At 47.0% G+C, this 23,442-nt stretch overlaps 1 protein-coding gene across 1 annotated transcript in view; it reads left to right on the forward strand.

Moving 5' to 3' along the window:
- ADGRE1 (adhesion G protein-coupled receptor E1) overlaps window positions 1-23,442 on the forward strand; it is a 54,658-nt gene that overhangs the window by 23,987 nt on the left and 7,229 nt on the right. The window contains exons 13-22 of the mRNA XM_084884669.1: window positions 822-999; window positions 2,882-3,001; window positions 4,329-4,528; window positions 5,408-5,578; window positions 7,330-7,524; window positions 8,818-9,053; window positions 14,738-14,804; window positions 17,882-17,973; window positions 22,497-22,665; window positions 22,782-22,886. Coding sequence (XP_084740795.1) covers window positions 822-999; window positions 2,882-3,001; window positions 4,329-4,528; window positions 5,408-5,578; window positions 7,330-7,524; window positions 8,818-9,053; window positions 14,738-14,804; window positions 17,882-17,973; window positions 22,497-22,665; window positions 22,782-22,886 — 1,533 coding nt within the window. The remainder of the gene's footprint in view (window positions 1-821; window positions 1,000-2,881; window positions 3,002-4,328; window positions 4,529-5,407; window positions 5,579-7,329; window positions 7,525-8,817; window positions 9,054-14,737; window positions 14,805-17,881; window positions 17,974-22,496; window positions 22,666-22,781; window positions 22,887-23,442) is intronic.

The following is a 23,442-nucleotide window of genomic DNA, read 5'->3' on the forward strand; positions in this document are numbered from 1 at the left end:
TGCAAGGTCCATCCGTGCTGCAGTGAGGGTCAGTGCCTCACTCCTTTTCTTTCTTTCTTTCTTTTTTTTTAAAATATATTTTATTGATTTTTTACAGAGAGGAAGGGAGAGAGATAGAGAGCTAGAAATGGCGATGAGAGAGAAACATCGACTAGCTGCCTCTTGCACACCCCCTACCGGGGATGTGCCCGCAACCAATATACATGCCTTGACCTGAATCGAACCTAGGACCTTTCAGTCCACAGACCAACGCTCTACCACTGAGCCAAACCGGCTTCAGCGCCTCACTCCTTTTCATGGCTGAGTAATATTCTCTTGTATGGCTGGGCCATAGCTTGCTTATCCACTCATCTATTTTTTTTTAAAATAGGGGATTGGATTACTCTTTTAAAATTATTTTATTTTATCCTCACTTGAGGATATTTTCCCATTGGTTTTTAGAGAGAGTGAAAGAGATGGGGAGAGACAGAAAGAAACATCGATGTCAGAGAGAAACATACATGTGTGAGAGATACATTAATTGGTTGTTTCCCACTTGCCCCGACTGGGCCGGGGATTAAGCCTGTAATTGAGGAATGTGCCCTTGACTGGAATCAAACCTAGGACCCTTCAGTCCACCAGCCAATGCTCTAGCCACTGAGCAAAACAAGGCTAGGGCTGTAAAACACTCTCTTGATGAGAGAGGACAGTTGCTATTTCATGGATGAGAGAGAAGAGACACACAGAAAAAACAGAGAGAAAGAGAGGCAGAGAGACTGAGAGACAGACAGAGAGAGGAGAGAGGAAGAGAAAAAGCAAGCAAGCACCCTTTTCCTTTGCAGAGTACGGCTGAGAGCTTTGCCTCTGTGCTTGAACAAACATCCACGTGGTCCAACTTCACCAAAGACGAGACCTCCACGCTGGCCACTGTCTTACTGGAGAGTGTGGAAAGCACCACGTTGGCAGCTTTTCTGAAACCCTCCATGAATGACAGTCAGACTATTCAGACGGAACACTTGGGTAGGACATATCCTTCATGGCAAGGTCACACCTGGGTGCTGATTTTGAGCAGTAACTTCGGCAATGTGATTCTCTATATGCCATTTTCCCAACTGTTTCAAACCTTTGAACTTATAGCAAAGCAACTCTAATCATATTATCAGCATTTCTCATGGATTGAGTGCTGTGTACACGTGTGTGTGTGTTGCCAGGCACTGCATTTGGAGTGTGTCCTTAATTCACTCAATAAGGACATGCGAATGCTGCTCTATGCCAGGTGTTAAGGGATGATAGTCACTTGTTGTGTTTACATGGGCCCATGGTAGGACGGTACTTTCTGCCTTGGAGTTAGGTGGGATTTTGTGACTAGTCCTGATCACGCTGGAATAGTTGCCAGTATGAGACCTTCCAGAGCTTTCTTTCCCTCTGCCCTACCGACAGTTCATGCTTCAGATCACAGTTTCTCCATCCGTGCAGGTCTCAATGTAATGACAAAACAGAACACCATCCCAAGTCAATGCGTTGACGGGGAATTATTGTTATTTTTAATCCACTAAGATTTGGGGTTGTTTGTTACTGAGGCCTAACTGATCCTCTCCTAACTGATACACCCTAAACATATGTGATCTGTGACCACTTGAGAATCCTGAGTGCTGTGGACCTTTTATAGCAGTGCCCCACTCATGGTACTCGTCTGAGGATCAGTCACACAACCTTCGGAATTTCTAACCTGATAGGTGCCTGGGAGGCCGAGATGTGGAAATATAGTACTTGGTAGACTGCTACCAGTAGTGAACAAAACTGGCCTCATGAATCTTATATTTTAGTGAGTTGAGTCAGACAAACAGACATCTGTATGCCAGATAGAGCTAGTGCTACAGAGAAAAAACGCAGCAGGATAAGGAGGCTAGAGAGGGTCAGGATGAGGGGGAGTGCTGCTGTCTTACACAGCGTGGTTAGGGGAAGTCCCAGTGGGGCAGGGACCTGAGGGAAGGGAGCCAAGTAAATATGGGGTATCCTAAAAAATGTTTGCACACTTTAACTGTAGAGAGCTGTTTTTTGAAAATGAAATGTATTTTAATAAACACTGCCTTTATAATTGTTCAGTGTGTGTATATATTTTGGGGGACACCCTATATTTGAAGAAAGAGCAAATGTGGGAATATTTGGCGAGTTCAGGGAACACTAAGAAGGCCAGCGTGGCTGATGTGGAGGAGAGGGCAGTGATAGCTGCAGGAGAAGGAGTCAGAAAAGGGAGAGGCAGGTTTTGTAGATCAATGTAGGGATGCAGGATTTTATTGGAAGTAAGCTGGGGGGCAGAATTAGAGAGTCTGGGAACAGGCTTGGCATCGTTTAGATTTTTAAAGGGCTCCTCTGGTTCCATTATGTATTGTGTTTTCATGAAGAGTCCTGTACTTATGGCCATGCTCCATGGGAGAGGCCTGAGGTTCAGAGAGGTTAAGACTTTGCTCAGGTTTACACAGCTGGTGAGCAGCAGAGCAGGACCTCCCAGGTCACGTCATCTGACTGCAGAACCTGAGCCCTGGTCCACAGACTGGGCTTACCCCAGTCCCTTCCTGTTCTCTTTGTCTTTGGAAAACTCATCTAAATTTGGAGTAGCAGGAGTGTTCCAACACTGTAGACTTCATCACTGTTGACTTCAGCCCCGTCTTTCTCTTATGCATCCCCTCCCATGTGAGAGCTCGCTCTTAGAGCTCCGACAGGGCTGCTCATGTTTGCTGCTCCCACTATCGTTCACGAAGGGGCTCCAATGCATGCCCAGGACCAACTGGCCTTTCTGTTCTCTCCTTGGCTTGCAACCAGGGATGCGAACCTGTGTCCGAAACCCAAATCGACCCGCTTTCTGGGCGAGGTCATGCAAAGCTTTCCTTTCTCCTTTTAGATATCCAGAGCAAAGTTATCAAGGAAGAATGCGAGGAAGAGAATGTGATCTTCAACTTGAAAGCCAAAGGGGATGAGATGAAGATTGGCTGTTCTACAATTGAGGAATCTGAATCTACAGGTACAGACCAGCTTGTGAGAGTCAAGGAGGGTGGTTTGGGTGCGTTCAATCAGCAGATATGAATTGATCACTTCCTACGCCCCAAGACCTGTGCCAGACACTGAGGGACTCCTGATGGTGGAGGTAGAAACAGTCCATGGCCTCATGGAGCTTTTCATCTGCTAGGGAAATCGGACATGAAATAAATACTCTCATAATACTGCTTTAGGATCGAGAGCTTCCCTCTCCAATGCAGCAGCTCCTGGCCACATTTGGTCATTGAGCACTTGAAATGTGGTAAAGCTGTAAAATATATACCAATTCCAAAGGCTTGGTAAAAAAAAAAAAAAAAAAGATATGAAATATCTTATTACTACCCTGTTTCCCCAAAAATAAGACAGTGTCTTATATTAATTTTTTCTCCCAAAGTTGCGCTAAGTCTTATTTTCAGGGGATGTCTTATCTTTCCATGCACTAGGTCTTATTTTTGGAGGATGTCTTATTTTCGGGGAAACACGGTAGTTGTTTATATTGATTGCATGTGAGTTAAAAATTATTATAATCAATTTCACCTGTTTTTTTTCCCTTTCCTAAAATGTGATCACTGGACAATTTAAAATCACACATGTGGCTCCTACTGTCCTCCTAGTGCCAGTGCCAGTGCCAGTTTGTATCGGTGTTGGCAGGCTATCCCTGTAGAGGGCTGGTTGGTAATTGTTCTAGGCGTTGAGGACATTACAGTCTCTGTCCCAATTATTTAACTCTGCCATTGTGGTGCAAAAGCATTCATAGGCAATAGGTCAATACGTAAAGAAATGGGTGTGGCTATGTTGCAATACAACTTTTATTTAGAAAAAACAAACAAACAGCCCCACCATCCCAAAGCAATGGCTCGATTGGCTTGTTGGCCATTGTCAGCCACCCTCTGATCTACTAGTATGTGCTCTCTGAAGGGCACGGGGGAAGGCCTAGGACACATCCCTGGAGACCATCAACATTGAGACCACCCAAGAGACTGAATGAGAATAACCAAAAGCGTGGGAGGGACGTTAGTTCCCATTGCTTAGTCAAACCGTCCCTTTAAAAGTACAAATTCAAATTTATTTTGTGAAGGTTGCCCAGATTTGTCCAGGTGATGGCATCTTGGGATTTTTAAAATTTTATTATTATTATTATTTCATGGTTCTGCTGAGAGTCACTGGGAAATCCACTGGTGTGTCAATTCTCAGAGCAGGCCAGTGACGGTGCAGAGATGTACAGGGTACTGAAGCATACCTGTGTCTGTGATGCCTACTGAGCAAACGATTCTTTTTATTTATTCATTTTTTTGCTCTTGGGGGACTTGCAGGAACCACTGGGGTGGCTTTGGTTTCCTTTGCGGGTATGGAGTCTGTGCTCGATGAGAGCTTCTTTCAAGACCCTCAGACCCCCTTGACCAACTCCAAGAGGAAGTTGAAGATGAATTCTCGCATCATTGGGGGCGTCATGACGGGGGAGAAGAAAGAAGGGTTCTCTGAGCCAGTCATCTACACTCTGGAGAACATCGAGGTTTGTGAAGAGGTCCTCACTGGGCCCCCACCCACTGATTGACAGGCTTGACTCTCATTTCTCATAGGAACCCAATGATGAGCAACACAAGCCCATTTAGAAGAATGAGCTCTTCTACTTAAAAAAAAAAAATATATATATATATATATATATATATATATATATATATATATATATATATATATATATATATAATTTTTTTACAGAGAGGAAGAGGGATAAAGAGTTAGAAACATGGATGAGATAGAAACATTGTTCAGCTGCCTCCTGCACACTTCCCCCTGGGGATGTGCCCGCAACCAAGGTACATGCCTTTGACCAGAATTGAACCTGGGACCCTTCAGTTCACAGGCCGACACTTTATTCACTAGCTAAACCAGTTAGGGCTCTTCTACTTCTTTTTGTTTCTAGAGAGATCAAGATGAGAGAGGAACATCAATCAGTTGCCTCCCATAACATGTCCTGACCAGGGATCAAACCCAAAACCTAGGTATGTGCCCTGACCAGGAATGGAATCTGAAACCTTTTGGTGTGCAGGACGATGCTCCAATCAACCAAGCCACCTGGCCAGGGCTGAGCTCTTATCTCTCTATGTGGTGTTCTTCCTTTCCTCAACCAGTAAGACTTAGTTTAGATGATGTAACGTTGATACAGGAATATACACGGGACTTTATTTACATTAGCTATGACCAAGCCAGGGGTAGAGACAGATCTGGCATCCAGGACATTTCTTTTCATCACTGCACATGGAAATATCAGCATTTCCATCCACTCCCTACAGGACAACCCTGCATCTTCTTGCCCCAAATGACTCTTAAATTATGACATTGAGACCATTCAAGAGGGCTCTCAGGTGACCAAGAGTCTTTGCATTTTCAGCCAAAGCAGAAGTTTGAGAGGCCCATCTGTGTTTCCTGGAGCACAGACATGGGGAGCGGCAGGTGGACACCATCTGGCTGTGAGGTCCTGGAAGCCTCCGAGACGCATACTGTCTGCAGCTGCCATCGACTGGCGAACCTGGCCATCATCATGGCATCCGGGGAGCTCACGGTCAGTGCTGACACCCTGTGCTCTGGTTCCCCACTCCTGATTGGGAGAAATTGACTCAACATCGGAGTGTGCCCCTCATGGTGTGTGTTATGTGAGTGAGCCATGGGGACAGAGAGAATTCATGATCTGCTTGGGAAGCCAGGACACTCATATACCAAACAAGAAATTACCCTAAATAGGTGCAGACACAATACCAATCACAGGTTCTATTTAATGAGCACCTTCTATGTACTGGACCCTTTATTTTAACTTGTTAGTTTTAGGCCCATGTGATAGGGTGGGAGGCTGAGGCTCAGCAGTCGGCCTAATCATGAAGCTTGTAATTGGTGGAGGTGGGATTTGAACTCTGGATCCAGTGGTCCCTTTGCACTAAATTATGTAAATGCTGCAAGAGGCTGTGGGAATTCAGGTGTATCAGTGAGAGCTGGAGATTGATCAGGAAGGTAATAGAGCATGAAATGAGACTTGGTGAGCTGGGAGATTTGACACACAGGAAAGACAACCTCCTTAGTGCCGTGGTGAGTATCCTTGCCTATCTTGCCATATCTGAGGTTCAGTTTTCTGCCAGGAGGGCCCTGAATGCTATTTAGAGAAATACAATGCATTGGATGTAAGAGAAGCAAGACAGACCTAGTTTTACCTCCTATCTCCTTCACATCCTGGCTATGTTTCCTTGGGCAAATCACTTAGCCTCTCTGAGCCTGAACCCAGTTCCTACATCTCAAAATTGAGAATAAGAAAAAAATGACAACTATCACTTCCACAACACGTCATATGCTTGTGGCACAGTTGTGAGTAATCTCACTATTTTCATTGAATGCTCCTAAAATCTTAAAACGATCCTATAAGGTAGTGACGACTGGTATCCCCTTTTGAATAGATGAAGAAATGAAGGCACAGAGCTATTAAGTGTCTTGTTCGTGTTCATACAAGTAGAAACCAGCAGAATTGTAGACGGTTTTTCTAGCTACGGTGTCACCATGCTGTCCAGAGGAGCTCATGAGATGGTACCTGGCACACCTTACCAATCTTTGATACACAGAGGGCACTGGAATAAGTTTAAAATTCGTTTAAAATGATTGGTGAATAATGGTTTATGGGAAGGACTCAGCTTGTCATTTCCACTCCCGGAAGCTGGTGCCGGTCCTGGTTCAGTGCAGGGCACAGGAGCCGCTCTAGGTTTTCCAAGCAGGAGAGGGATTGAACACAGGGAACTAGGTGCTCCCAGGAAGAGATGGAGCAGTTGAAGTCAGGGAGCTGCTACTTGGATTTTGGCTTCAGGAGCACCCCTTTGCTGCTGCAATCAGAAGATAAAAATTGCTGCTCTCAGGCCACTCCCCATCTATTAGAATTAAAAACGGGACCGTTGGACTGCGGTGTCCAGCCACAGCTCACGCCTGACTGCAGAAAGCTGGTCTCTGTCTTCCCAGACTTCCATGCATGCACCACATGGGAGAACCTGAAAGACATCCAGGACCTTAGCCCCAAGAGATTCTGGGAAATGTAGTTTGTAGACATCCTGCCTTAGTATCGATAATATGTGGAGTGGGGAATGGGACAGGGGTGGGAATGGTGCTGATGGATGCTTATAGATACCGAAGAATGGTGAGAGCAATATCTCGTTGACGCTGATGTCAGAGAAAGAAAAGTTCCCCAAGCTCGTTCTGCCCAAGTCAGGGGTCTGCATCATCCCATTTCCTGCCCAGCAGAATATTTTTCTCTGTCTGAGTGGAGTATCTTTTTCCCGACAGATGGATTTCTCCTTGCACGTCATTAGCTACGTGGGCATGATCATCTCCCTGGTGTGCCTCCTCTTGGCCATCGCCACATTCCTGCTGTGTCGTGCCATCCGCAACCGCAACACCTACCTCCACCTGCACCTCTGCGTGTGCCTCTTCTTGGCCAAGTTGCTCTTCCTCACCGGCATAGACAAGACCTCCAACCAGGTCTCACATCCCTCCGGCTAGGCCCCCATCCAGCCCCATGGTCTCCACATCTGCCTCCGCTCATCCCTACCCAACTCCCTCTATAGTAGTTCCCACCTCAGGACCTTTGCAAGTGCTATGCCCTCTTCAGAGTACTCATCCTCCAGTACCTTCTCTGGTTGACTCCCTGATCATATTATATATGGTGGCGGTCCCTCCTCTGACTCTTTAAGCCATTGGTTGATTCTTAATCACCTGGGATGATTCTGCCCCCCCTGGGGGACATTTAGCACTATCTGGAAACATTATTGACTGTCACCACTGGGAAAGGGTACTGCTGGCATCTCATGAGTGGAGGCCAGGGATGTTGCAACACACAGAACAGCACCCCCTTCCCCAAGACAGAAAATAACCGGCAATAGCATTACAGCCATTAATAAGGCTACAGCGGAGACACTCAGCTTACCACTCCATGTTGCATTTCTACTCAGCACTTACTTGAAGCCATATTGACTATTTATTGTTTCATTGTGTATCTGCTTTTGCCAGTAGATTATGTGCCCGGTGAGACCAAGAACTTTGGCCCGTTGACCCCCAGATCTGTGTCCGAAACAAAGGAGGCTCTCGGAGTTTCTCCCAAGCAGCACTCTTGACATTTTGGGCGGGTGACCATGCTTTGTGTAGAGCTCCCCCTCTCCCTGCGGGATGCTTGGCTTCCCAGTCCCGTTGGGGACGAAATGCTGGTAGCTGCACCTCACTCCCATCATAGGCCAGCACTGGGCAAGCTTCTATAAAGACCCAGATAGGATACAATCGGCTTTACCGGATCCTACTATTTCTGCTGCAACTACTCACATCTGCTGTCTTAGTCTGAAAACAGCCCTAGAGGACACATAAGTGGGCGTGGCTGTGTGCCCCTGAAACGTTACTTATAAGACAGGCAGTCGGTCCAGCAGCTGTAGTTTGTAAACCTCCCGCCCCCATATCGTCAGTCATCTCCTAAAGTGGGGGACCCTCTACCCGTTTTTACCCCAAATGCTCCCAGTGTTAGCATCGACAGTCACATGTCCTGGGAAAACTCAGTCCCAGGCAAACCAGGGCGATGGGTCACCCCACCACAGGGCTGGCACAGCCCATGATGGAGACTCTCTCATAAATATTTGTGGAATGAATGAATGAATGAATGAAAGAGCCAGTGCATGGACTGTGTTTGGGGAATGCCCATCAAAGTAGTCCCTCTCCTGCCCTCTTCCTCTGACCCTGGCCCTTGGGAAGGGGGCGGGGAGTCCTGAGTGCACGCGCTTCTCCTCTCAGACAGGCTGCTCCGTCATCGCGGGCTTGCTGCACTACCTCTTCCTCGCCTGCTTCTTCTGGATGCTGGTGGAGGCCGTGATGCTCTTCCTCATGGTCAGGAACCTGAAGGTGGTGAACTACTTCAACTCCCGCAACGTCAAGATGGGGTACCTCTGCGCCTTTGGCTACGGGCTCCCGGGGCTGGTGGTGGCCATCTCCGCCGGCGTGCAGCTGCAGGGCTACGGGATGCATAACCGGTGAGCTCCCCTCCCTCCCTGAAGACCCTGCTGCCGGGGTTCACGGTGATCGTGACGTGGGCCACAGGAAGAGCGATGACATTATCAGGAGCGTGGCTACCAGTCAGGGTGCTTTTTGTATACCGATGCTCTTGGGGCTGCCGCGGACAGCAGCACAGGGTGCGCATGCGCAGAGCCAGGGGCTCCTGTTTGCGCTGGAGTCTAGGTAAATGGTGGTGATGTACACAGTGGACTTGACTGTATGTTTTGTTTTAAATATATTTTATTGATTTTTTTACAGAGAGGAAGGGAGAGAGATAGAGAGTTAGAAACATCGTTCAGAGAGAAACATCCATCAGCTGCCTCCTGCATATCCCCCACTGCCTGCAAAAAAAGGTACATGCCCTTGACTGCAATCGAATCTGGGACCCTTGAGTCCGCAGGCTGATGCTCTAGTCACTGAGCCAAACCGGTTTCAGCAACTGTATGTTTTTTAATTGATTTGAGAGAGGAAGAGGGAGGGAGGGAGGGAGGGAGGGAGAGAGACAGAGAGAGAGAGAGAGAGAGAGAGAGAGAGAGAGAGAGAGAGAGACAGAGAGAGAAACATTGATGTGAGAGAGAGAGATAGCAATCAGTTGCCTCCCATACAGGCCCCGACCAGGGATCCAACCCGCAACCTAGGTATTTGCCTTGACCCGGAATCGAACCTACAGCCTTTTGGTGTGTGGGTCGATGCTCCAACCAACTGAGCTCCCCGGTCAGGGCGTGGTTGCACAGTTTTCAAATCATGGACTCTGGAGTCTACTCTCTTGGGTTCGAGTCTTGGCTCCACTCCCTCCTAGCGGTGCTTCCGTGTCCTGACCTGTGCAGTGGGGGCGAAGAGCCGTGTGACATCAGGGCGCTGTTGTGAGGGTGAAGCGAGTTGTTATCTGCAAAAATCTAAAGCAGGGCCTGGCACAGAGCCAAGCATTACTCACGTCGCGGTTCACATCGCTGTTATGATATGGTCTGTCCTAAGTGAGGTGTGTTTACCACGTTTCTATGGGAGATCATTTTAGGCAGTATGCTGGTACGTGCTGACTTTAAAAAGTATTTATTTTGTAAGTAAGTAGGAAAAAAAAATGGCCAGAATACCAAACTCATGCTTTCACAGACACGGTTTTGTAAGTAAAAGACTGAATCCACTTTGAGGACAAAATCAGGTGACTTCTAGGACAAGGGGGAGGTGGACAGAGCAGAGACGGAAACTCACTTTTTGTGTTGTTTCCTATGTTCTCTGACAGGCCCTGAGGGAGTGCTGCTACTTCAGTTTACAGACGAGGAAATGGGCTCAGAAAACCTTTCTCCCTAGGACAGTGAGAGGGGGCATGTGAGGACCTGGATCGGGGCCTTTCCAATCCCGGGGTCTCTGCTTATCACCCCATGCTGTAGGCACGCTGCTGAGCTGTGTTTGGGGTGTTCAGTGATCCGGGTTTCCCTCCTGCCTTATGATGGTTTCCACTTCAGGTGAGGGGGTAGGATAAGAGTCGAGGAAAAGGAACTCACACTCAGTGAGCACCTATCGTAACCTAAGCCCCATAAGCTTCACCACCCTGCTATCGCCGGTGCTTCCCAACCAACATCCCGTGTTAAATGGAAGCGTCTCCATCATGCACGGAGACATCGTACGCTGGGTCTGTGCAGTGCACAACCTGTGCTGCTGTACATGGCAGCCCAGACCAAACCAACATGGAGTAACAACTTCATAAGTGGTGGCTGCAGAGGAAATCGAGGCTCAGGACAGTTGCAGAAATTGCCCGGGTCACACAACTTGGAAGCATCCAAGCTGAGTTCAGGCCTGACTGTCATGTCAGGAGATGGTGACCATGCAAGGTAGGATAAGCAGGTAGGATAAGCCCAGCACAGACCAGAGGCTGATGGCCTCTGAAAGCTGGAAAGTCCAGGGAAGGCTGCCTGGAGAAGGCAGGAGCTGGGTCTTTCTTAAAAGCTCTGCTGGAAGGCACACGGCAAAGAGGAAAGCGGATAGCAACATCGATGAGGACGAAAGTTTGCCCACGGGGGAGAGCTTGAGGTGTGTTTGAAGAACAGACTGGGCAGGGAGAAGACAGGGGAGACTGGGGTGGGCATGGAATTTGGATAACGCTTGTAGGTGGTTTGGGAAAGTTTTGGAAAGGAAGGCATCAGTGACAAGAATTTGAGATTATCTCAAAGCACGAGGAAGGGGGTGGGGAAGTGAGACAGGGAGGAGTAGGAACGGACACAGAGTGAATTCAGGAGCAGGTCCTGCTGGGGACACCGGGTTTAATACCAAAGGTACCAAGGGGAGACAGTGCAGGGTGTGCACCACCGTTATCCCACCCAAGGGGGAGGGAGCCGGCACATTTACCCACCAGCTCCCTCCCATCAGCCCTTGGATGGGGCTGCTCCCAGGAGAACAGTCTCCAGTGCTGTTAGGCTAATGCCCCGAGGCCGGCAGGCAGAGAAGCAGAGCCCACAGGGAAGTAGCCAGTATTTGCCTAAGTGGTTGGTCCTGACTGGGTGTGAACATTTTCCTGCCTTTGTTCCTCTGCTACTGGAAACTCAGCGCCAGGAAAGACCATGTGGTTGTCAAACTTGACTCCCAGGGCAGTAGAGTTCTACTGTTTGAGGAGGCCAAGTTCAGAGCCATAGCAAACCTGCCCTCTGACAAAGTCCCTGTGTCCTATTACTTAGGTTGACATTTTGTTAAGATTCTTATGACCACGTAACCCTTTTTTTAGTTTTCTGCTTTTACTTACTTTACAACCGTGAAGGCCAAGAATATGAAGTCAAGAAAAAGCAGGCTGGGACAAACACCACATCTTGTTTTTCTCATATAGATTTTTGTTGTTGTTTTTTGTTGTTGTTGTCATTGGTTTTTTTTCATAAGAGCAGGAGACAGCAAGCATATTTCCTTCCTCCACTATTTAAGTGCAATTCTCACTGGAATCTCCAAGAAGGACATAAAAAAAAAAAACCACACACACAAAAACAACTCATCCAGAATCAAATAAAACTATGCACAGTTTTTACATATGATAATAATTTTGAATGATGGATGTTTTTGTTCCAGAAAGAATCTGTCCATCTCCTCATAGCCCAGGTCATTCTAGCTTGAAAACCTTAATTTCTAAGCACCGATAGACATTTCCAAAAATCTTCTGTCACAGTGTCTACTGTAGGATCCCTTCTTAATGTGCTTACCAAGAGAAGCATACCCTGCCACCGAAAGCCAAGTAATTCCTTTGTATTATTAGACTCAACTGAGAGCGCCATACACAGTCCCGGGAGGCATAAGCAGTGACCACTGAAAACGGAAAGGTTCCAGATCTTTGTGTGACCTCTAAAGGTCCACACCACTGTCCATTCACTGCACACAGTTATAGAGTGACCAGTTCATAGCAGGAAAGGCCGTACAAGTATTTAGTAAAGCACATGTGTCAAACACAAGGCCCGTGGGCCAAATCCAGCCCGCCAGGCCTTGCAATGTGGCCCGCACCGCGCTGTCATCACTGCACTCCCCTGTCAGTTTATGACATTGTCAGTTTATGACTGTTCAGTAAACCATTCGGCCCGCAATTTAGGCTGGATTTTAGATTTTGGCCCCTTCTCTGATTGAGTTCGACACCCCTATAGTAAAGCAAGCCTTGCATTCATCAAAAGCTGCTCGGCATCCTCCAGGCTTTCTGAAAAGAGTTAGCTTTGCAGAGCACAGGGCAATGAAAGAGCAGAGGAGACCGCTCGGCCCCACTTTGTCCAAGACTCAATCCCGTCTACCACCAAAACTGCTAAGGATGCCACAGGATCTCATCCCCCAGTCTCTCGGTAGAGTTTCAAAAAGAAAGAACAATTTAATCGAATGACTATGTCTGCGCTATTGCTAGGGGAAAGGGGAGACAGGCCAATCACTGCTAATTGACCATTCAGAGGAAATCATAAAACAATTATAGCTACTATGGAGTAATTCAGGAGATTGAAGGAAGTGATAAAAGGGCTTTATCTAATAGAAGTCTGTTATAAGCTCTGATTCCCTAATTACCTGTCACGCCCCATATGGATCACTGCGAACAAAATGGAATGTTCTCTTACAGCTAATACACCCCCAAGTCACCGGAAAGTCTTATGTTTTCCAGTGGTCACAGCAATCAGTTGCCTCAATAGGCCAGCTTTCCCTGGATTCCAGGAACTAGACTGTCCATCCTGACAGCACAGGGTGCAATCCAACATACCCATGTGGCATACACACTGGAAGTGGGTGGGTTTTGGAAATCCAACATACATTTGGAGCAGAATGTCAGTATGTTTCTGGAGAATGTGTCAATGCCATTTGTAAACCAGAATAGTATGCTCTCATGTGACGCCTGGTTTATGTTTTGACTGTGGAGGTGCACGTTTAATAAAGGCAGCATATCGAGAAAAGATTTCTATATATTGTGAAATGATCACCACAGTAATCTAGCTAACATCCATTCTCTCACCTAGTTACACACTTTTCACTTGTGAGAACTTTCCTTTTTTTTTTTTTTTTTTTTTTTTGTTCATTAACACGTACTCTTCTAGCAACTTTAAAATAGACAACATTATGGCTGAAACGAGTTTGGCTCAATGGATAGAGCATCAGTCTGCAGACTAGAAGGTCCAGGGTTCGATTCCGGGCAAGGGCATGTACCTTGGTTGTGGGCACATCCCCAGTAGGATGTGTGCAAGAGGCAGCTGATCAATGATTCTCATCTATGTTTTTAACTCTCTATCCCTCTCTCTTCCTCTCTGTAAAAAATCAATAAAATATATTTTTTAAAATAGACAACATTATGAACTATAGTTACCATGCTATACACTACATCCCCAGGACTAGTTAATTTTATAACTGACAGCTTGCATCTTTTGACCTCCTTCACCCATTTCTCTCACCTCCACCCCACTCCCACATCTGGCAGCCACCTATCTGTTCTCTGTGTCTGTGAGCTTGTTTTTCCCCTTTAAGGCTCCACATATAGGTGACATCCTTCACCTTTCTCTGTCCAACTTATCTCACTTAGTGTCATGCCCTCAGGCTTCATCTGTGTTGCTGCAAATGGCAAGGTCCTTTCTTTCAACAAATAGTTATGGAACGCCGTGTCCATAGCAGCTCTGGGTATTCAGAGATGAACAGGCATTTAAAGTCTAAATTCTCAAGCAGCTCATAGTCTAGTAGGGGAAGGCGGGCAATCGGCCAGTCCACAAGCTGAACATGATATTTATGATCCAAATAGATGCCATAAAAAAAGGCAGCAAGCTTTGCCAGAGCGGGACCAGGAGCAGGGACAGTATAGTTAGTAAGGAACAGTCAGGAGTGGCTTCTCTGAGGAGGTGACTTTTGAGCTGACATTTGAAGGACGAGGTGCGCCATGGGGAGACCTGAAAAGAGGGAAAAGCGATGAAAAGGTTCTGCATTGAGAAGGGCCTCTTCTCACGGCACTAAGTGAGCATTTCAGGAACACTTACTCAGGAAGGAGGTCAGATAGAGGACTTGCTGGAGTCCAAAGAAAACTGAAATGCCACCTGCCCCATCATGAGATTTAAAAAAAAAAAAAAAAAAAAAAATTTTTATCTCAATCTCATCTCCCAATCTTCTACACTTGGCTGGAGTAGTTAACTTGAAGGTAAAGACTGAGGCAAGCACTGACTCCTCCTGTTTCTCTCCTTAGCTGCTGGTTGAATACCGAGACAGGGTTCATCTGGAGTTTCCTGGGGCCTGTGTGCGCCATCATACTGGTAAGCAAGTTGCTTGGGGCTGTGGGCTCTGGAGGAGGGACTGAACCTGGAGATCAGGGAGTGCCCGCAGGAGTTGCAGAGCCGAGGTCACGTATTCCTCTCAAACGTTCTCCCTTCTGATCCTTGATTCTTGAGACTTCCAAGCTGGAATGGAATGTCTTTGGCTCGTGATTTTTTTTTTTTTTTAAATTTTTTTAATGCAGCATGCTCATCCCCTGGGAGGGACCACAGTCTTCTTTGTCCTTTGCGTTTCAGCAAAATGGGTCTATTAATTTCTTCTGAGCACAAATGTTGAATGAAGGAAAAGGTAGAGAAGGGTTTTTCTCAGCTTTATTGAAGTATAACTGGCATAAAAAGTATAAGCTTACGGTGAACAACTTGAAACGTTGACTTACAAGTATGTCTTGAAAAATGATCACCACCATCAAGGTAATGAACATTTCTATCACCTCACATAGTTACCATTTTTTTTTCCTTTTTTTAAAGTTAAATTTATTGTCATAGCATTGGTTGTGCTGTATATACATTTCAGGTGTATTATTATAACACCCCCTCCTGTGCATGAAATTCATGCACAGAAGGGTGTGTTCCTCAGCTCAGCCTGTATCCTCTTCAATCTGGGCCCCCTCAAGGGATATCCGACATCTCTCTCACAATCCAGGATCACTGTCTCCTAACCACTTGCCTGCCTGCCTGCCTGATCGTCCCCAACTGCCCTCTCTTGCTGGCCTGATCACACCTAACTGCTTGCTCCCCTGCCGGCCTGATCACCCCTAACCGTCTCTACCTCAGTCCCCGCTACCGTTGCTTTGTCCAGAAGGCAGTCGGACATCTGGAAGATGTCCGGTTGACCTGGTCTCATTAGCATATTACCCTTTTATTAGTATAGATGACATTGGTGTACTCTATTGCATGCTCACAAAAGTCTGGTTTCTTTTCATTACATGTATTTGTCCTCATTTACCCAATTTGCCCTCTCTCCCGCCCTTCTTACCCTCTGGTAACTACCATTCTGTTATCATAGAGTTTGTTTTTGTTTTGTTTTTCTGGTTGGTTACTTTTGTTTTATATTCTACCTCTGAGTGAAATCATAGGCATTTGTCCTTTTCCGTGTGACTTATTTCATCAGCCCAATAACTCTCAAGATCTATCCATGTTGTTGAAAATAGCAGGTGCAAACATTTAAGACCTACCCTTTCAGTAAATTTTAGGAATGCAACAAGATATTGTTAACTACAGTCACCATGCTGTAGATTAGATCTGAGGAAATCCTCATCTTGCATCAGTGAGACTTTGTAACCTTAGCCCAACCTCCCCCTCAGCCCCCTCAATTTCCTCCTCCACATCCCTGGCAATCCGGGCATCCGAGGGAGGCTGAGCAACAACCATCTCTCTCTTCCTTGACACCAACCCAGATTCTACAATCTTGCGAGATGATCTTTGTCACTCCTGGTGGCTTGTTTCCTTGTGTCGCTTGTCATTGTTAGTTATGAGCTCATATGCGGCCAATCTAAACCTTAGAAATTCTTGTAGCTGTGTTCCTCCAGAGGGTTTTGCTCTGACCCCTATCTGATTTTCCAGGGTCATGTTATTCCTCTCCTAGAGCTGCCAGAACAAACGATCAAACACAGGGTAGCTAAGAACAGTGGGGTTTTGTTGTCTCAGTGCTGGAGGCAGGCTGGATCTCTGAAATCAAGGCGTTGGCTGGCCAAGCTCCCTCTGAAGGCCTTGGGGAAGGATCTGTCCCAGTTTTCTCACCAACTACGGGGTAGCCCCAGGCTTTTCTTCGCCTGTAGATGTCTGTATGCTTCCTGTGTCCTCACATCGTCTTCCCGCTGTGCATGCCGGTCTCTTTGTGGCTGACGGCCTCTTCTTATAAGGACACCAATCATCCTGGATCAGGGCCCAACTCCATTGACCCCATTTTAATGTGATCACCTCGGCAAAGACTACGTCTCCAAATAAGATCCGAGGTGCTGGGGATTAGGGCTTCCACCTATCTTTGCGGGTAGGGTACAGTTCAACCCATAACAGGGCACCTGTCTTGAGTCCAATTTCCCAGAGGCATCGAGTGGAAATACCCAGATGAGATCACCTAGATGAGAACAGTAAAGGCTGTTTCTCCAGAGATTGCTATAGGAAAGGAGTCAGGTCATCAATTTATTAGTTCCAGAAGCAGGCGGAGGAGGGAAAGCTGGATAGAAGTGAAAACGGAAGCCTCAGGTGTGCCTGGATCAGAGGTGGTGAGCAGGGGGACCTTGTAGGGGTCTACGGCACACACTGGCTTTCTACTTTTGGTCCTAAGCTGGAATCAAGGGCAGAAATGAGGGAGGCTGCCGATTATTAACCGAGTCCTGGTTGATTTGAGTCAGTGGCTACTTCCCTTATAGCTGGGCTTCTTGGAGCGGTTACCGAAGACTGGGCCAGAGTTCCATTTTGAAAGATGGTTTGGCCATGGTCTGTTTTACCAACCAACATTAAATGCAGACTGTGACGAAAAACGAAAAGCATTTATTTGAGCAAAAGGAGTGGCAGCCCTGGAGACACAGGTTACTTAGATATCAACCTAAATTGGGAGAAGAAAGAGAGGCAGGGTCTATACAGACAAAACCCCTAAAGGGGAAGTCTTCCCAGGCCTGGTTAGTTTCCATACCAAGGGAGGAGGTAGAACTGGGAGTTTCCCTGTGGTTCCAGGATGTTTATGGCTCCGCCTTTAGCTGAGTTTAGCAACAGGTTAGCAACTTAATAACAGCTCTGAGAACTGAGGCACAAGTTGTACAGAGGCCCACTTTGCTTGGAGCCTCCTGAATCTATTTTTAAGTTTCTTTCTTAGTAATGCTTGTTCCATTTTCCCCCATTTTTTTTTATTAAGGTATTATATGTGTATATATCTTACCATTGCTCCTCCACCCCACTCCCATACATGCCCTCAGCCCCATTTGCGTCCATTGGTTATGCTTAAATGCATGCATACAAGTCCTTTGGTTGATCTCTTATCTCCCCCATGCTTGTTCCATTTTTTTTTTTTTAACAGCTTGTGTATCCAATCCCTCAGTCCCTTTTGCTTGACTTTGTAGATCAATTCCGTCCTCCTGACTTGGACATTGTGGATCCTGAAGCAGAAACTTTCCAGCGTCAATGCTGAAGTCTCCACACTCAAAGACACCAGGTGTGGTCCCTTCTTCCTCTCTCTCTTTTCCCCGTCTTCCTTCTTTCTTTCCACAAATGAGTACCTTTGCCTGGTCTTCTACCCAAGGCAGAATAGCGTAGTGTCTAGATTTGGGGCTCAAACCCAGTTCAGCCACTTACAAACTGTGTGGCCTTAGGCAAGTTACACAACCTCTCTGAAACTCAGTTTCTTCATCTGTAGAATGGGGGTATTGGTATTGCACACTTTATGTGGCTTATGAAGTGCTTAGCACAGTTGTTGCTCTTGAAAATGGATTCTTGTGGTGTCATGAGAAAGGAATTTCAAAGGGCATCTGTGTGGGAGACATTTAAATGTAGTGGCAAGATTTATCGGGGTGAAGGAAAATAATGACCTTGGGGATGTAGAGGGGACAGGCTCTAGCAGCATTTGATAATCCTTGGTAATCATATATATATATATATATATATATATATATATATATATATATATACATACATACATACATAATTAGAGCCAGGTGCACAAAATTCGTGCAGGGGAGTGGGGCTGTCCCTCACCCTGGTCTATGTCCTCTCACAATCCAGGACCCCTTGGGTAGGGTCCCTAGGCCTGGCTGGGGCTCAGGGTCTATTGGGGCTTTCCTTCCCCAGGCTGCCAACACCTGGCCCCATCCCCACCGCTACCACTGCTTGCCATCTGTGGGGCACTGTCCCTCCCCTCCCTGGCCACCTGTTGCCTCCCTCTGCGGGCGACAGGCGTGGGGTGCCATCGCTTGGTTGGCCTGGGCCTCCCTTTGTGGGGCAATCTATCACAGGGCCCCAGATCAATAGCAGCGGAAGAGGGAGGCTCCGCCCACCACAGCACCGCAGGCCAGGTAGCCTGGGCCTCTCTCTGCAGGGAGATCGTGGGGCAATGGCGGAGCTCCCGACCAATCGCATCGCACCCGCCTTGGCTGGCCTGGTGCCAGTGCGTGTCATAGCGTGGTTGTCTGGAAGGTCGTCTGGACGGTCGTTCTGCTGTTCGGTTGTTTGATCGCTCTCCATATTACACTTTTATTATTGTAGATAAGAGCAAGAGTGCTTTCAAACTATCCAACCTACTTCCTGGGTTTTTCTGGGTTTGTACTGGGTCCTCCCCAGAATCCATCCCTTCTGGGGACCTTCCAGGGTTCAGTGCCCTCATCCAGTATGATTCTTTTCCCAGTCTTGGTACATCCCCTCTGTGGTTGCCATCTAGGCTCCTACGGCACATGCCTCAAGGTAGAAGGACCTCCCCCTGAGCCATCTTGGCTTCTACTGTGCATGTGCCTAGGTAAGGAGTTTGCTCCTGCTCCCCGCGATAATCGGGGTATCTGGATGCTTGTTCCGGGGGGGGGGGGGGGGGGGGGGGAATGCTTTCTGCATCCTCTGGGGGTTAAGTCCCAGGGTGGAGGACGTGGTGGTCCCCTGGGGAGCCTGTGAATGCTGTAACTGCCTAGTGAAGCAGCTTAATCTCCAATCCAGCTCCCTCGCTTGTTAGGCTTCATGCTTGATACCCTTTGTTCCCTTCCTTCATTAATACTGACCAGCTCCCGATGCTAACAGGTTACTAGGAAAAGTGTTCCATATGTTGAACATAGGTTGACACGTTTTCCAGTTACTTTGTGCACACTTATATGTGCACATTGACAAAAACAGAATGCTATTTTATTTGTATTACCAGTTTTCTCTAACATGAGTATTTTTAAATTTAATTAGAAGTTCATCAACAGTCTCCTCCCCCCCCCTCCTCCCCGCAGTGTAATTCTTTCCTGCAAATGAAGGGTTGCTGGCTAGGTTACCAGGATTTGTTAGTTTCAGTATGCAACTGAGGGAAGCAAAAGCAAGAAGGAGGCCCTGCTAATTGGAGCGTCAGCCCACGCATGGAAGGGTCACGGGTTCAATTCCCAGACAAGGGCATGTACCTGGGTTGCAGATTCAATCCCTGGCCCTGGTCAGGAAGCCTGCAGGAGGCAACCAATCAATTTGTCAACACCCTGCTGTCTGTCTCTCCCCCCCACCCCCTTTTCTCTCCCTCTCTCCTCTCTCCTCTCTCCTCTCTCCTCTCTCCTCTCTCCTTTCTCCTCTCCCTCTTTCCTCCCACTCTTTTTAAAAAAGCAATAGGGAAAAAAACCCTGCAAGGAGGAGGGCAATTATACGTAGTTCAGGATGTTTATGGCTCAGCCTTGAGCTGAGTTCAGCAGCCCATTTGCAACCAGGCCCAAGTCTTGCAGAGGCCTCACTTCCCTCTGAGCCTCCTGACTCCATGTTAATGACTCTCTGAGCAGTGGTTGCTACCTTTTTATTTTTTCCATTATCAGACCATTTGTGTTTCCTAACTTCATCGCTCAACTGATTTTCATCTTAAGAACCTGCTGAAACCCAGACACCGTAGGTTTTATTATCAGCAACCTGCTCAAGTCCTCTGCTTATTATTCTGTCAGTTTCCAATCCCTCATCCATTTTGAATATATTTTTAAAATGTTGTTTGTAAAAAGTTAAAGGAAAAAGGCCGAAGTTAAGACTTGCAGTGATAAGAAGAATTAAGTAGTGTAAAAGATGCCAACCAACGGCTGACAGTTGTTGGTGCCATCAGGAATCTTAGTTGGGGACGTGGTGAATAAAGAAACCTTCAGGGCACAACAGTTCAGCTGTGATACCGCATGGCTGTGTGGCGTCGGTCCAGGCCTCTCACTGGCTAGACAGCTCTGCACTGCTCCAGGTGTTCACTTTGCACTTCACCGCTCTGCTCTGCTCTGCTCTGCTCTGCTCTGCTGAGAGATCTTCAGTGTTTCCGTTCGTCCAGGGAGACACAGCCTTCTGTTTCGGTAGAAAGGAAAAGTTTGCTCTCTGAGCCAGAGTGAAGTTGGCTTCTATGGACAGAATTCCTCATCCCTGGTCCCTGATTGGTCCATCCTCATGCAAATGAAGATTCCAAATCCTCACAGTCTGATTGGTCAGAATAAAGCTCTTCTGATTAGCTGGAACTGTGCAGCTTTGCCTGGATGGAGAAAGTCTTACTGCTAGTGGCTGAAAGAGGATTCCAGGAATTCCTTTATAAGGGCAGGCTCAGATGGCAGAAACATGGTGCAGGCAGGCCGTTCAGCCTATGGGGAGGCAGTCCAGAGCCTCCAATGTGCAGTGTATGTGACAGGCCCCTGGACAGAAATGGCTGCTAGGCTGTTTTTTAAAATGTGAGCCTGGCCCTAGCTGGTTTGGCTCAGTGGCTAGAGCGTTGGCCTGTGCACTCAAGGGTCCCAGGTTCAATTCTGACCAAGGACACATGCCTGGATTGTGGGCTCAATCCCCAGCATGCAGAATAAATAAATAAATAAATAAATTAATAAATTAATTAATTAAAAAAAAATAAAAATTTGAGCCCAATTAACCACCAGGAGCTCTTCTTAGCAGGTGTCTTTTTTCTCAGAGTTCACAAAGAGAACATGTGCAAAGTAATTCCCTCTTCCTTCCCTGACACCCACAGGTCCCCAGACCTCTCCCACCTTAAGCAGCCATTATCCCTCAAGTTGAGTTTTCTTCCAGAAAATTCTATACTTATACATCCTCCCTCTTTTACATAAGTGACAGGATACTCTACATATTATCCAGAACTTTTTACCCCACATATTACATAGTTTATTTCTTGTAATACTTAAGATTAAAACTAACAAAAAGGCTTATTTTGTGCCATACACTGTCCTATGGCTGAATGGTATTCCAGTGCAGGGATGGGCCACATTGTGCTGATCCACTCATATTTTGATGGTCATCTGGGTTGTTTCCAGTTGGGGGAGAGGGGATTGGAGAATGACTGCCTAATAGGAATGGGTTTCTCTTAGGGTGATAAAATGTCTTGGAACTGGGTAATAGTGATATTTGTACAACATTGTGACTATGCTAAACACCAACGAATAGCACACTTTATGGTAAAAACAGTGATTTTTATGTCATGTGAGTTTTACCTCAATAAAAAAAAGGGCTTTGCCAAAGCCAGTTTGGCTCAGTGGATAGAACGTCGGTCTGCGGACTGAAAGGTCCCAGGTTTGATTCCGGTTGGGGGCATGTACCTTGGTTGCGGGCGCATCCCCAGTAGGGGGTGTGCAGGAGGCAGCTGATCGATGTTTCTAACTCTATCCCTCTCCCTTCTTCTCTGTAATAAATCAATAAAATATATTTTAAAAAATTAAAAAAAGAGGGGGCTTTATAGTATTTTATACCATGGCTTTCCTATTGACAAAATGTGTCCCAAATTCATGGACATGTGGATCCTTCTGGCTTTCAGACAATTGCATTAAATGTGTGTTCACACATCTTCATGCCCAGGTGTGTCTGTAGATGTGTTGCCTTTCAGGTGCCTGTCGAATTTGGTTTTCCTACCTCTAGCCTTGAAGACTCTGCCCCACGTCTATTCGCACCCTGGTGGCGGGTCATAGAGTGGCAGCCTCAGACCACTCTTGGGAGCATGACCCCCAAGGACCACAGCCACCTCCCAGTACCTTACCCTCTGCAAATCTTCTCCCCCAGGTTGCTGACGTTCAAGGCCTTTGCCCAGCTCTTCATCTTGGGGTGCTCCTGGGTGTTGGGCATTTTCCAGGTAGGCCCCATCGCCAGTGTCATGGCCTACCTGTTCACCATCATCAATAGCCTGCAGGGAGCCTTCATCTTCCTCATTCACTGTCTGCTCAGCCGCCAGGTATGCAGCTGCTGCCCTCCCTGTCCTGACTTCCCCCCTCCCAGGGGACATGCCTGTGGAGCACACTTCCTGCCCCTGAGAGTGACTCATCGCCTCATATCTGTCTCCAACTCCAGGTCCGGGAAGAATACAGGAGATGGATCACCTGGAAGGCCAAACCCAGCTCCCAGTCCCAGACCTCAGGGGTCTTACTGTCATCCATGCCCTCCACTTCCAAAACGGTGAGAGACTGGGTGTTTGATGCAGGTTCTGTTGGAGGGCATGCCTGCTTCTTAGCAATACTAGACCCTGCTGTGCGTTAGTACCTGCAGTGAGCTAAGTGTGTCCATGTGTATTAGCTCACTGGTGAAGTGTGGGGCTCAGGTGCCAGGCTGCCTGGGTTCAAATCTTAGCTTTGCCTCTTAGGAGTTATGTGACCTGACCAAGATAAAATCATGACTCATATAGTTATAAAATGAGCTTACATTAAGGATCTTGATTCTACTCACTAATCAGTGAGGGAATCAAGCAGATGTTATAATTGGCTCAAAAGAGTAAGTACAGACATGTATATGCATTGTGTAATATATGTTATGTCTATTTTACATGCATTATATATAATACCTGGGTATCATGCAAGTTTTTTACACATTATATATTAACACTAGAGGCCTGGTGCATGGATTCATGCACCAGTGGGGTCCCTCGGCCTGGCCTGCGCCCTCTCGAAATTCAGGACCCCTCAGGGGATGTCGGACTGCTGGTTTCAGCCCGATCTCTGCAGGTCAGGCTGAGGGA

This window comes from Pipistrellus hanaki (assembly GCF_964339955.1).
Source record: "Pipistrellus hanaki genome assembly, chromosome: 5".
Lineage (NCBI taxonomy): Eukaryota > Metazoa > Chordata > Mammalia > Chiroptera > Vespertilionidae > Pipistrellus > Pipistrellus hanaki.